The sequence below is a fragment of the Propithecus coquereli genome, unplaced genomic scaffold (genome assembly GCF_000956105.1).
Source record: "Propithecus coquereli isolate 6110/MARCELLA unplaced genomic scaffold, Pcoq_1.0 Scaffold281, whole genome shotgun sequence".
NCBI lineage: Eukaryota > Metazoa > Chordata > Mammalia > Primates > Indriidae > Propithecus > Propithecus coquereli.
The window spans coordinates 1,981,555-1,996,161 of NW_012148408.1; the positions used below are offsets into that span (position 1 = coordinate 1,981,555).

Here is a 14,607-nt window from a genome sequence, read left to right on the forward strand (position 1 = left end):
AGCCCGGGCAAAAGAGTGAGACTCTGTCTCAAAAAAAAAAAAACAACAACAACAACAACAAAAATATATATATATACCTGGAAGACATTTTCTCAGCAAATTACCAAGCTTAAAGTTAGTACAGATAGATAAAGAAATGGAAAATATGAAAGAGGTTAAGAGATGCAGAAGATAAATGGGAAGGGCCAACATATGTCTAGTAAGTATACCAGAAATCAGGCCTAGTAAGAATGGGGAAGAGGTAATATTTGAAGGGAGAATGGACGAGAATTTTCAGGGTTGCTGAATGACCTGACTCTTCAGATTAAAGAAGCACGCTGAGTCTTAAACAGAATTTGTAAAAATTAAACCATGCTTTTTCAGAAATATATTTCAGTACATATGGGAACTTAATATGTGATAAAAGTAGTGTTGAAAATCAGGGAAATTAGATTGGACTTTCAATAAATGATGCTGATACAACTGAGTAACCATCTGGAAAAAAATTGTCATACCATTTATGAGGATAAACTCCCATGAGTCAAAGAAGAAAAATGGGCGAAGGAAGGCCTTTCTTATCTAATTCAAAATCCATAAACCAGAAAAGGAATGGTTGATAAACTGAATTCATAAAAAGCAAATGAAAACTCAAAAATTTCTTTTTGGGAAAAAAACATCATGGGTAAAGACAATTCTATGATTTACATCCCTGTCCAATAGTTTTCTTAGGATGGTCCTAAAAGTGCTCTTGTGGTTCAAAGAGTAACACCTTGAAATTTTTGGTGCATGTTGTTGAATTACCCTTCAGAAAGCCTGTTGCTTTTTAAAGAGTTTGTCATTTTTATATTTTATCATTGATCCAGTTGTAGATTTTCGGAAATAGTGGACAATACAAAGCCTCTGAGTTAATCTGTTCTTTTTTTCTTTTAGGCATCAGGTGCATGAAAAAGAAGAGTTCAAGGCTTTGAAAACGCTAAGTATTTTCTACCAAGCTGGGACTTCCAAAGCTGGGAATCCTATTTTTTATTATGTTGCACGGAGGTAAATACCATGTTTTAGTGTTTCTTAACAGAATTTTAAAAAATGATAACAAATGTAGAAAGACAGCAAATTTGATTTTTCCTTTTTAACTTACCAGGAATTGAAGACAAGTTTACCTGGGAGTGTATAGCTGGGTAAACAGCCATCCTGTCATAGGATGATGCTCAGTATATTAGAAATTGCTTTTCTGACTACCCATTTCATATTAGCTTTCCCATATCAAATTTTAAAATACTATCTACAATGGATTAATTACTAAGAGTAAAAAACCGCAAAGAATGTTTTGTCTTCAGGTATATTCTGATTAAATAGTATCCACTACATTATAATCAGAGACTTTTTTAAAGAACAAATAAAACTTAAGCCTATTCTGAGAACTTTTAGTAATATGCTATATAAGACAGCATCAGGGTGATTTAGAAAATAAATCAGAGGAGCTATGGGAAATCTCTATAAAATTGACACAGGAAACATCCTGGAAAATTGTATTTGTTCTTGCTATCCTCAGTCAAGGATAGTTCCTAGAAAGCTTTTCTGGAAATGCTGTGAGCTCCTCCTTTATAGGAGATACGATGCTTGCTTTGCTTTTGCTACCGTTGTCTTTTTTCTTTCTTGCCTCATTTTGCCTTCCTTTTGAAAACTCATCTGTGACATTATTTAGTCAATTTTACTCTCTCCATTTAGCATGACATAAATTCATGGTAATGGAACCTTAGAGATAACACAGTATAATAGACCACTGACTTTGGAATCTCAAGGACTATGTTCTGCTGTTCATTGACTATAGGATTTAGTATGAGTTTCCTGAATGAACAGAAATTGTGGAATTGTGTTAATAGACTTAATGGTCATGGGCAGCAAATACTTGGCAGTGTATAGGAAACAAATTGAGGTTGAGAAATAGTGGGGAGAGGGGTGAAGAAAGACAGGTGAAAGATGGGAAACTTGTTTAATCAGATAGTTCAGGTAGCCTTAAGGCCAAGAAGTCCACAGAACTTATTCTCTAGATTAGGGAACCTAGAGAATAAGAAAAATCGTATTTCTCTTTGTCCCTCCTCTTTCACAACACTTGAGTAACATTTCCTCACTTTCCCATGAAAGTCCTCTCTCCAGCTCTCATTTCGTTTACCGTTTCTAACTTGCCTAAGATAATTCTAATTTTCTTTTGCACTTGGGATGCACCGTATTTGTATTCCAACCTCAGCCTTTAATACAACCAGGAGACTTTGACTTTCCTTATTTTGTCTAATTAAAAAATAAACTTTGATGAGGGAGATGGATAGATGTGTGCCCCCCGCCCTGCTCTCTTTTGAATTCTTATTGGTTTAAAAGTAGCAAACATTACCAGAAAACATCAAAGCTGGGCTTTTTCTACAGGATCAGAAACTGTTAAATTTGTATTCCTTCTCTGTGGTAATCTAGAAAAGGCTAAAGGAAAGCAGGGATGGGTCTGATGCAGACCCCTCAGTGGGATTAAACCAGTGAGGTTTCTACAAAACCTGTCAAATATGGTGGCTTGAAAGTGCCGAGACTTCTCAGCCCTGCTGCTTATTAGCTGCATAATCTTAAGACAAGTTAGTTTATTTTTCTGAATCTGTTTCTTCATATGTTAAAAAGGAAAGGATGCACTTATAAAAACTTTCTACCTCTCCTGTAAAGTGTTTTCTGACCTATACAGTAGTTGTATACAGAATAAGTTTAAGGCTTTCTATCTTTTTTTTTAAATATGATCCTGTCAATTTGAGATTTTTTCAATCCTTTTAGTTTCTTACTTAGAGCTACTAGAGCTCCTCCTGGCCTTCATTTTCACCTGGTGTGAAGCCTTAGCTTTGGGACAGATGGACGCACAGTAGATCAGACCAGAGAGAAGCCCAGTTATTCCAGCATACAAGTCCAGAAGTTGGAGAAGGCCTTGAATCTATACAGCCAGCTTTATCAAAGGGCACTTGGGTTTGACTTTTCTTTTGATATACCTGTGTTTCCGTGGCTTAGATTACCATGTATTAGGTAAAGTTTTTTGAATTATAGATTTCAATCTCCTTATAGGTAGTCCACAGAGATTTCAAACTTGAAATGTCTAAAACTTACTTTAGTGTATATTCAGATCAGCCTCCTTTTTACATTATATTCTCAATAGCATCACCATCCCTTCCCATTCCCCATCTAGAAACCCTAATCATTTTAAATTCCTCCTCTTTCTCTTACTGTCCCCATTGTCAGTCACCAAATCTTGATTTTACCTATGAGATCCTGACAAATCAATTAAGTTGTTTTAGTTAAGCCTTTATTGCAAAGAAGTCATTCTTCTTTTCTAAAGAAGATCGTTCTTTAGGAACCGCATAAATGAGAGCAGAGCCTGCTCAGATGTAGACAGAACTAGGTGGCTGTTGGTTCTGGAACCGGCTTATGTTCTTTGAATCTCTCATGGCTTTGTGTTCAACTCTTCCTCAGGATTTTCCTCTATCTGTATCCTTTCAGCTTTAGCCCCAGGTATGATAGTAACCCCTTTATTACCTCAGTATTGCACATCTGAAATTCCAGAAAGAAAATGTGGTTCAGTACAAAAAGTATCTCTATTTAGCAAAACCTTTAATGCCAGGTGCTGGCCAGCCAGTAGATTTCTGGCTGCCCCTAAGTGAAGTTCCTGGCCCAGGAGTCATGTAATTCAAAATGTGACCATGGAGTGCTGTTCCCTTGTCAGGAATTGTCCTTAGGTATATGTTTTAATTTTTGTTTTTTTAAAAATTAGACCTTAACGGTCTAATATTAGGTACCTTGGAAATATCTTTTGAAACAATTTTTTCCCCACCATATTGCTGGAGCTCTCATTATCTCTTACCTATACTAATGCAACATTATTCTCCTCCTCCCTCATCCCCAGGTGACTACTTCTAGGTCATTCTAACATTACTTCTGGAGGCAGTTTCCAGTACACATCTACTCTTGCCTTTCCCATTGACTCCCTGTATAAAGTTGAAGTTCTGTAGTCAGGCACATACAAGGTGCTCCATACTTTTGGCCTAATTTACTTTTCTAAACTTTTCTTGCTGTTCTCTCCTATGTGCTTATGCTCTTCCTCTGTAGTAGTTAAAGTAGCATAAATACAAGGATGATTATTATAGCATTGTTTATAGTGGCAAAAAAGGGAAAACGATATCTGTGTTTCAAAGGGGGAATTGTTGAATAAATGATGATACATCTATATTATGGAATAATGCAATGTGTTAAATTTATTTTGCTTATTACAAGTGGCAGAAATGCAATTGAAATTTGTGTGAACCAAAAAGGAATTTGATACGTGTACGTAAGAAAATCAAGATGTATTAGATTTTCTTGCATGACTAGATGCAGATCTTTGAACAGTATCATCTGGAGAACATCTGTCTTCTCTGGCTTTTGACTCTACGTTCTTTATGTTGGTTTTTTCCCAGGCAGCTCTTCCCAGGCAGTGGCTCGCAGTACTTTGTGTTCTCCCAGCTTAACAACGTCGGTGGAAAAACACCTCTTTCCTAGTAGTTTCAGCAAAAGTGGTTGATCTTATTGGCCTGGCATGAGCCACACATTAGTTCCTGACGCAGTCACTATGGCAAGGGGGATAGAATTTCTTGGTTATCTAGGCTTGGATCATGAGTGCCCATTTTTGGAGCTCAGTGGTGAAGCAAGCCCTACCTGTATTGCATGAACTAAAAGGAGGGTATGCAGGTGGGCAGGGTTTCTTAAAGGAAAATTAGATTGATGATACCAGAATGAGGAAAAATAGATACTAGATAGGCAGAAGTAAGAGAGATCCTATACATATAGCTTTAAAAAGACCCAGAAGGATGACTCTGACACTTACCTTACAAGATGCAGAGTAATATGTTTGTGTATGTGTGCAAATGCACATAAATGTGTATAGACTGAGAAATATGTAAAACTATACACATTAAATTGTTCACATTGTTTATCTCAGAAGTATGATTAGAGGAGGTAGAGGATCACTTATAGTATTTCTGTTATATATCTTTGTTATTATTTGACTTGTTGTCAGGAGCATATATTATTTTTGTAAGAATAATTAAAAATAGGCCGGATGCAGTGGCTCTTGCCCGTTATCCCAGCATTTTGGGAGGCTGAGGTGGGAGGATTGCTTGAGGCCAGGAGCAAGAGTGAGACCCCATCTCTACAAAAAATAGAAAAATTGGCCAGGCGTCATGGCATGTGCCTGTAGTCCCAGCTACTCAGGAGGCTGAGGCAGGAGGATCGTTTGAACCCAGGAATTTGAGATTGTAGTGAGCTATGATGATGCCACTACACTCCAGGCCAGGCAATAGAGCGAGACCCGGTCTTAAAAAAAAAAAAAAAGAATAATTAAAAATACAAAATCCAAAGTTACAATGAAGAGTTTTTATCTTAGGAATATTGTGATACTTGGCAATCACTTTTGGGTGGTAGTAGCAAATAATGATAATAGCTAACATTCACTGAGTACTTAATACTGCATCAGGCAAACTGCACATGTTATATAATTTCTCATTTAATCTTGTAGCTTTCTGAGGTATCATTATTAACAGTAATTGACGTGTATATTAACTGAAACCCAAACCTAGCTATCAGAATGATGTGGGGAATTAAAATAAAGAAATATGTCCCCGGGCCCACCCTTGGCTGCCAAATGAAAATCTCATTTCAGGACCTAATTTATATACTTAACAGGAACCCAAAGGGATGCATTTGTAGTCAGTTTATTACAGATATTTGTTTGGGAATTCCACTAGGTCATGTATTTAACCCACGTAGCACAACTAGTAAGAATGACAGAATTGGGTTTCAAACCTAAGCCAAAGATCTTAACAACTGCACTATTAATAACAAGGTTATTATTACTGTTATATATGTGGGGTAAATCAACCTGTGTAGACCAACATGAAAATCTAACAACAGTTACAAGATTATATTACTGTGGGGAAAATGAGTTCTGAATTCCTGGCATCTGATTTATGAATGACCTTTTGAAACAAGAGAAGAGTTTCCTCGGTAAGAGATAATCGTGTCATTGGAGCAACAGTATTAATGCATTACAAAGGTTAGCAAAATTGGCACCTTTTTTTTTTTTTTTTAACGCTGGAATGACATATTACTATTACACATTTGTTAAATGTCAGGACAGGTGGGTGTGTTGTTTTGTAGCGTACTATAGTTTGTCCTTATTAGATTAGCACTTTTTTGTCTATTTAATAAAAAATAACTTTTTTTTTTTTGATAGGCTCCCCTGCCCCGGCTGGACAATGAGCACAGCCCAGTTGGGTCCCAAGGAGGGGACTAAAAAAATAAAATAATACAAAACAACTTCCCTCAGACCACCCCTTATCTTTTAGTCCCCGTCCCTGATCCCTCATCTCTCTCTCTCTCACACATACACACACACACATACTTTGGTTAAATGCCACCTATGTATTCTCTTCTCTTATACCTTTAATGTAAATATCTGAGTTTCAGTTCAGTTTTGCAAACATTTAAAGGGCAAACATGGTATTTTGCTTGTTTTAACATTTAATAGAATAGTGCATACTTTTTTTGGTAAGGAAACCATCATATTAAGATAATAAACTTGCACAGTTAAAATTTGCAAACAACCAAATCAAGTTAGGATAATGATAATTTCTTATGTAGTAAGTTGAAATAAATTTTATTTTCCTAGTGTACTTGTCATTCAGGTAATAAGGACTGAGATAAGAATTCAGGCAGTTCAAGTTCATTTCAGCCTGAGTGCACACAAAACAGCAAAAATTACATAGAAAAGAAAGGGAATATTGTCCATTAGATTAAGTATGGTGCTACCATTTGTCACAGTGCTCATTTTCATAGTCGTGACTATCTTTGGGGTCGCTGATGTATTCAGGGTTGTCTTGGTATTCAGAATCAGATTGGAATTCGGAGGCATCTGGGGATTTCGGGTTGTTTTGAGATTGGGGCTACTCCCAGGATTCAGCCTGGTTCCAACACTGAGGGTTGTCCCAGGATTCTGGCTGGTCCTAGAATGCAGATGCAGGCTTGTCCCAGGTGTGGAGGTTGCCATAGAATTTGAAGTTGCCGATGTAGCTGTTCCCAGAATGTTGTCAGCAAACATGAAGAGCAGGCTTATAATCAGTAATAGCTTGAACATCATTCTCCTCTGTTTCAAAATATATAAATTTAATCTAACACTTGGATCACAAAAAGGCAAGCGTATATCCTTAATTGTGTTTATCAGTACTTTCATGTTATATAAATGTTTGCTTTTTCATTGTTTATTAGTGAACAAATAAAAAGCTTCCTTTTCTTTGTTCTCAGCATCTGCTGACATAAGATCCATTTTCTATCTCTGGGCACCAACTGAAGGCAAAAACAATCCAAAGACTGAAAAAGAGCTTAATTGGGTTTTTCTATTTTTTAAAAAAGGAAAAAAGTAAAACAGTAGATATCCAATGCAATAAATATGGGGGCTTAAGATCAATATAGATTAGGATAGGGGCAAAGGATGAGAAGCAGTTTGGGAGAGTAGAGTAACAAAAAAGAAGTAATGAAATAAATATTGGCATTTTCTTGAAATTTCTCTTAGCCTTTATTCCAATAATTTAAGGTTTAAGTTTAGATCACAAATTAGGATATTACTTCAAAATATTTACTCCAAAGACTAAAAGAGGTTGAACCAGAGGATTTCCACAGTGCTGGGATAAGGTTTCCTTTATTTTTTTAAAAAAGCTAGTCCTTAGACAAGTTCATAGTTTTTAAGAAAGAAGGAAATTTAGAATTGACCAAAATCATTTTACAAATGGGTTTACATAGGGACATAACCTGCTGGAGGATGTGTATCTAAAAATGACCAAAACTAAAACTTGAGTCTATCTTAGTTGAATATTCTTTGGATGTGGGCTGTAAAGACATAGTATATATACATATACCAGAATTTTAATAGTAACCCATTTTTAAAGTAAAGGCTAATTTTTTTTTTATTCTGCATTAAAATCTAATGGCTTATCACATTTGAGATAATGCAACTAGTCCATGCTGGGTGTGGTTAAATATTATCATTTTTTTAAAAACTTAAAGCTCAGACCTAAATTGTAGAAATCTAGTACATATATTGAAAGTTACATTGGCTCTAATATGTAATTGAGAATATTTCAAATTAATATTACCTTTTGCTATTTTTCTTTGAAGATTAAGAATTCAGGCTTTCTCCAGTGTCCTATGGGGAATCTGATTTCTCACTCATTGCATGCTATTTAAATATAATTAGTGAGGAAGTCATGTGCTCTAAACTTGACCTGCTATTTGTTCCTTGGAAGTATCCAGCTGAGTGTTTTCCAAACAACTGTTGTAAACAGATAGACTTTCGCAGAGATTAAGGAATTCAAATAAAGTCTTTGTAAGGTCTACTTGCTTATTTAAAGAATCTGGTGAATACCACTTTGTTATTCCTCTATTCACCTATACATTAGTGAATTTCTTCACTGGATTAACTCTAACTAGATGAATATACTATTTTGCCTGCTGTGATTATCATGATTTAAAATCAGGTAAGTATTTTAAATATAGGTGTCTATTTTTTTTTTCTTAGAGCATCTCTGTATGGGTTTATAGGGTAGTTTCTAGCCATGATTATTCTGAAGTTTTAAAAATAATAATAGCACATTCCAGGAATTTAATTTCTTGGTAAATAATTAAAAATTTTAGAAAAGAAGTTAAACTTTATTAAAATGAAACCTAATAAGAAAAGGATTGTATGTGAAAGTGGTACTTTCATACTGAGTTTGCAAAGTTTTGTGTTTTTTTTTTTTTTTTTTACTGTGTTAAACCACCCACCTTGAAGCACATTAGTAAATTTTTTAAAGGAATTTTATCTTTTGGTTGGTCCTTTTTCTTGATAACTAGCATACAGGGAAGTTGGTTGTATTGTGCTAACGTTTGCATCACATTGGCCAGCACTCTTCAAAAATTGCAGAGCTGGGAACAATGGTGTTGTCATACAAGGAAATTGCTACATAATGGTAGAAGTACAAGTCAATACATGTTCCTCACTTGTTTTACTGTACTATGAAGTTTTTTTCCTTCTCAATGAATAGAGCAAATGCTTGCTAAATCTTATTTATATGGTACATACAATAACCTCACTTACCTGGAGGTTAGTGTGGTCAGATCTAAGAAGTAAACTAACAAAGCCTCTTGGCAACCAGAGTAAATATTATAATAAATCAGAGTACTAAGATAATTTACAGTTTAGTACTGTCTTCTCTCTACTTGCTGATTCTGTGGATTTCCTGTTGGGGGGTATATAGCTGATAATAATAATAATATTTTGGACTTCAGTAGACTATCAGTGAGTTTTTCTGTTTTTCCTTTTTTTACATTTATTTTTTATTTGTATATATTCATGGAGTACAAGTGCAGTTTTGCTACATTAATTTATTACATTGTGGTGAAGTCAGGGCCTTCAGTGCCTACATCATTGAAGCAACACGCATTGTACCCCCCAAGCAACCTCCCATCATCCACCTTCCTCCCCGTCTCTGCCCGCCCTAGTCTCCATTGTCCATCATTCCATACTCTGCTTCCATGTGTATTATTCTATTTTTCTAATCCTGACCTTTCAAATACTAGACTTATACAGCTCTCTATTGGTGCTTCAAACACCTCAATCTCAACTTACTTAAAATTCACAATTCAACATTTCCCATTCCTATTCTTGCATCCAGATATATTTTGCTCATAATCTCTTCATTAATTGCATCATCACCTACCCAAATAACTCTCCAACCTTGGATTTCTCATTATCTTCTCTTATTAATCTTAAGCTCCTCAGGCCTCTTGATTATGATTAAGTGAAATTTAAAATTCTGAACTTTCCAGCACTCAAATGTTCCCAAACAAAAATTTGCCATTATCCAGGCCTTCAAATAACTTCCACCTTTGTATCTTTGTGCAGCCTCCCTTATCTGCCCAAAGCGCAGTGGTTCCGCCTTATCCTAGGTGTTGGCTTCCTGCAGTTTTCGTTACCCATAGTTAATTGCAGTCTGAAAATATTAAATGGAAAATTCCAGAAATAAACAAGTTGGACGTACGTCATAAGGCCAGTAGTAGCCCAGTGCTACATCAAAAATGCTCCTCGCTTCATTTCATCACATAGACATTGTACCATATCATATTATCACAAGAAGGGTGAGTACAGTACAACATTAGAGAGAGAGAAACCACATTCACATAACTTTTATTATATTGTTACAATTGTTCTGTTTTATTATTAGTTATTGTTAATCTCTTACTGTGCCTAATTTATAAATTAAACTTTATCGTAAGTATGCATGTATAGGAAAAAATATAATGTATTTAGAGTTTGGTGCCATCCATAGTTTCAGGCATCCACTGGGGGTCTTAATGTGTATCCCCTGAGGTTAAGGGGAGACTACTATGCTTTGTTTCCTCTGTTCTTTCTCATGGTTTTGCTCTGATGTCAGGACCTTTTATGTGAACATTCCCTAATTCTTTGCCTCAGAGTCAGTCATTTTAGGACTTTATACTTATCAGAATCTGTTTTTAACTATAGATGTATCCTAAATCTTTCTTTGCCCATATTCTGGCTTTCTTGTGGTCAGATACCACCTCTTATTCTTACTGTTTCTTCTGCCTTCTAGCATACCTTCTACGTTCTAGGATAGTGTCCTATTCTAGTGCTTATAAAGAATAGGACACAATAAACATTGGAATTCATTGAAATACCACCTGTTTCTGCATGCCTGAGGACTGACATCATTAATGATGTCTAAAACAGTAAGAGACTTGGTCATTTGCAGTTTTCCCTGCATGATTAGGATAAATTTACAAAGCATAAACTTGAGTTTGTCTCATCTCTACTTTCTGGCTGCTATTTTGAGAGGATTTCTTCATTTGTACAATGTGGATCATAATGCACATTCATCCCTTATCTGAAATCCAAAGTCCTCTGAAAACTTTAAGTTTTTGTCAAAGTTTGATACCAAAATTTGTTGGGTAGAAACATCTCACCTGCATTGGTGTGAGGCTTTTTGCTATCTTTATTATTATATTTCTTTATTTGTCCCACTTAGTGTGTATATTAATGTTTCATTGCAGAAATATTAGATTGATTTTGGGGTGCTGTCCCAATTTTCACTGGGTGTTACAAATACATGATAAGGCTAGTGTACAGTCTTAACACCCTTGTAGTTAGATGATACCATGTGGCTTAGTTCTGGCCAGTAAAATGTAGGTTCCAAAGATGCACAACTGACCCTTGAACAGCGTGGGGGTATGGAGCACGAACCCCCACTCTGTGCAATTGAAAATCCACGTATAATTTTCAACTCTCTCAAAACTTAACTGCTACTAATAATAGCCTACTATTGACCAGAAGCCTTAACAATAACACAAACTGTCAATTAACACATTTTGTATGTTATATGTATTATATACTATATTCTTCCAATAAAATAAGCTAGAGAAAAGAAAATGTTATTAAGAAAATTGTAAGGAAGAGAAAATATATTTACTATTCATTAAGTGGTGGTGGACCATCGTAAGTTCTTTATCCTTGTTGCCTTGACATTAGTAGGCTGAGGAGGAAGAGGAAGGGTTGGTCTTGCTATCTCAGGGGTGGCAGAGGCAGAAGAAAATCCATGTGTAAGTGGACTTGCACAGTTCAAACCCATGTTGTTCAAAGGTCAACTGTTTATCACTTCCAGGCCTGCTGTCTAACTTCTCATCAGTCCTCCATTCTTTCATGCTTCTGTCAATGCCTAATAGAAACAGAAGGTTGAGTGGAGAGGTCTCCAAGACCATAGAAGATAGTAGAACCATTAGATGCCATGGTATCAGTGAGAAATAAACTTCTGTTGTTTTAGCCAGTGGTATTTTGGGGTCGTTTGTGACAGAAATTAGATTGTGCTAATACAACTACGTGCTGGATACTTTCCCTTTGCCGCTTCACATCCACTCTATACTTCACCCTACTCCACACTCTGAGAGGCTGGCCTGGGTAGAGAATATCACTGGGCTCCTCTCCTCTCTGACTTTCAGCTGGCCTGTGGGGAGTACAAGCAGGAGATTGGAGGGAAGAGCTCCCGTACTGCAGGGTCTCTATGGGCTGGCTGCATCCTTCCTCCATGAAGGATATGGTTTTTCTTGGGCAGCCCTCTCCACACAACCTTATGTGTCCACTTTCTGCTAACTGCTCCTTCCCCCCACTACTTCAGGTATAGTATCTCACTATTTCTTGTAGTTTCTTTAAACCCTGCCTTCTGCTTTATACGTAATCTCTAACATCCCAATTTGAGTGTGCCTCCTCTTTCCTGCTGGATCCCTAATTGTTGTAGACAGTATGAGCACTGTATCATCTTTCTAAAATCTGAGCAGTTCTACATTCAGAAATACATCTTACCCCCAAGATTTCAAATAAGGGATTGTAGATCTATACCAAGTTCATAGGTTTATTGTGAGTATTAATTGTAATATTTCTATGGCATTTATTAGAGTGCCCACACATGGTAAGCAGGTAGCTTCTATTGGTTTAAGAATCATAACTATGCTGTCAATTGTTAATTTTTATCTGATAAATCTAAGTTTTTCATGTTTAGAGCTGGAGTTTTCAGACTAGTTATCAATTATAAAAACAGTATCTTTCTTTATATACTTATATTACCTTGAATTGACCTACTATTTTTGAGATGTTTCCAGAACTTTCTGTCTGCCTTCACATATTGATTCTTCCAAAATTCTTTTAAAAAATGATGAAAAGTAATTTAACTTATTAAAATCAACCTGAATGATCATAAATTTAATATATAGCAGTTTATTGAGGATTTCAAGTTAAAGTTTTAGTATCTTACTCTAGAAACAATTAGGTCCAGTTTTCCCTTCTGTAACTTTTCTCTTTAGTCTCATGAAAAGAACACTGGATCTTTTCTGGAGTGGGAATTGCACATATACTCTCTTGGCAATGATAGCATTTTTTTATTTTTTAGAAAATCCTATTAAGTCTTACACCATGTCTGTGCTCATTGTACCTATGCCTGTGTCCCTTTTAAATAGAAGTTTTAAAATTTTGAAATGAATTTATGTACGTTTGCTTATTTCTGAAAGCAGTTCAGGTTTTCAGGATTAAAATTTTTATCATGCTACTAGTAGGTTTTTACCTATGTTTAAAAGTATTATAAAACATTTTAGTACTATATAGCACTGAAACATGGCTTTTCAGTGTGGACAGTTACTTTTCCTGAGACAGCTAATATGCAAATATGCAAAAAGACAGCTATTGTTATGGTAGACTTAATTGAAAGTACCTTTAGAATTGTACATACGCATGATTCTCTTCTACGATAAAATATCAGCCTCTTCATTTTAGAAATCTAACACAGAAAAAAGAGCACATTTCTCCTTAGTTGTAAAATACATGTTCTGGGGGCAAATGCCCATCTTTGATCAGGTTTGTATTATAAATCTGTTATCTAATTTTGGCTTGTTGTAATTTATTCCTATTTTTCCTAACCAATGAAAAAATGATTTAAATTTAAAAAGATACTCTCCTCCTTTCTGTGTCCTCTCTTGGATAATGGTATTCCCATCTCCCTTGAGATTTTAATACAAGCCTTAGCATCAGTCTTCACTTTTACTCTTACCACATCTGATTCGTCACTACGTCTTGTTGATTCTGTTTCAGAAATTTTTTTGTGCTTTATCCTCATACTGCAGACTCGGTAGTCATCAGTCGTCTAAGCTGATGTTGGCAAACTTTTTCTGTAAAGGACTAAATAGTGTTTTAGGCTTTATAGGCCACATAAAGTTTTTTTTAATTTTCTTTTCTTTTTTTTTTGTTTTTAATTTAACAACGCTTTAAAAATGTAAGAATCATCCTTAGCTTGCAGGCCATACAAAAACAGGCCGCAAGCAGCCTTTGGGCAGGATATTGCAAGTGTGCCATAGATTGCTGACGTCTGGTCTAGGCTATTGCAACAATTTCCTGATTGGATTATTTGTCACCAGTATTTTACCCCATCCTCCTCCGTCCCCCACATTACTGCCAGAAAGATCTCTCTGAAATAAAAATATGTCACTTGTAGGTAAAACCCTTTATTTGCTCCTGTTGGCTAAATTTTCTTGGTTATGGCATTCATACATCACTTTTGGGATTTTTACCATGTCTTCTTGACCATCCATGCTGTTATTTACTCAATATTTTTACTGACTTTTTTTCTTAAAGGAAAATTTATATTTTGAGTGGAAAATCAGTATTGATTATCATAACTAGAAAACCGGTAAACAAAAGGTAACAGTAAAAAGCAATACAGAACTATTAAATGCCTGTTTCTTATACCACCCAATCATATATGCATCACACTTCAAAAAACTACTCACTTATAAAATAAACCTTTTATTCTTAGCATCACATACAAGTGTCTTCATAATCTGTTATACTGCTTACCTTACTTGCACAATTGCTGGGCTCCAAAGCAGAAGATTAAAAGTCATTTTGGTAAGAGGCTACGTGCTGGCCTTATATTCTGGAAATCTGATGATGCTACCATCATTGATGTGGTTCCAAGTAAGCCTGTGTGA

The 14,607-nt window shown here is 35.6% G+C and overlaps 1 protein-coding gene across 1 annotated transcript in view; it reads left to right on the forward strand.

Moving 5' to 3' along the window:
- NF1 (neurofibromin 1) overlaps positions 1 to 14,607 on the forward strand; it is a 273,599-nt gene that overhangs the window by 177,724 nt on the left and 81,268 nt on the right. The window contains exon 36 of the mRNA XM_012648327.1: positions 910 to 1,020. Coding sequence (XP_012503781.1) covers positions 910 to 1,020 — 111 coding nt within the window. The remainder of the gene's footprint in view (positions 1 to 909; positions 1,021 to 14,607) is intronic.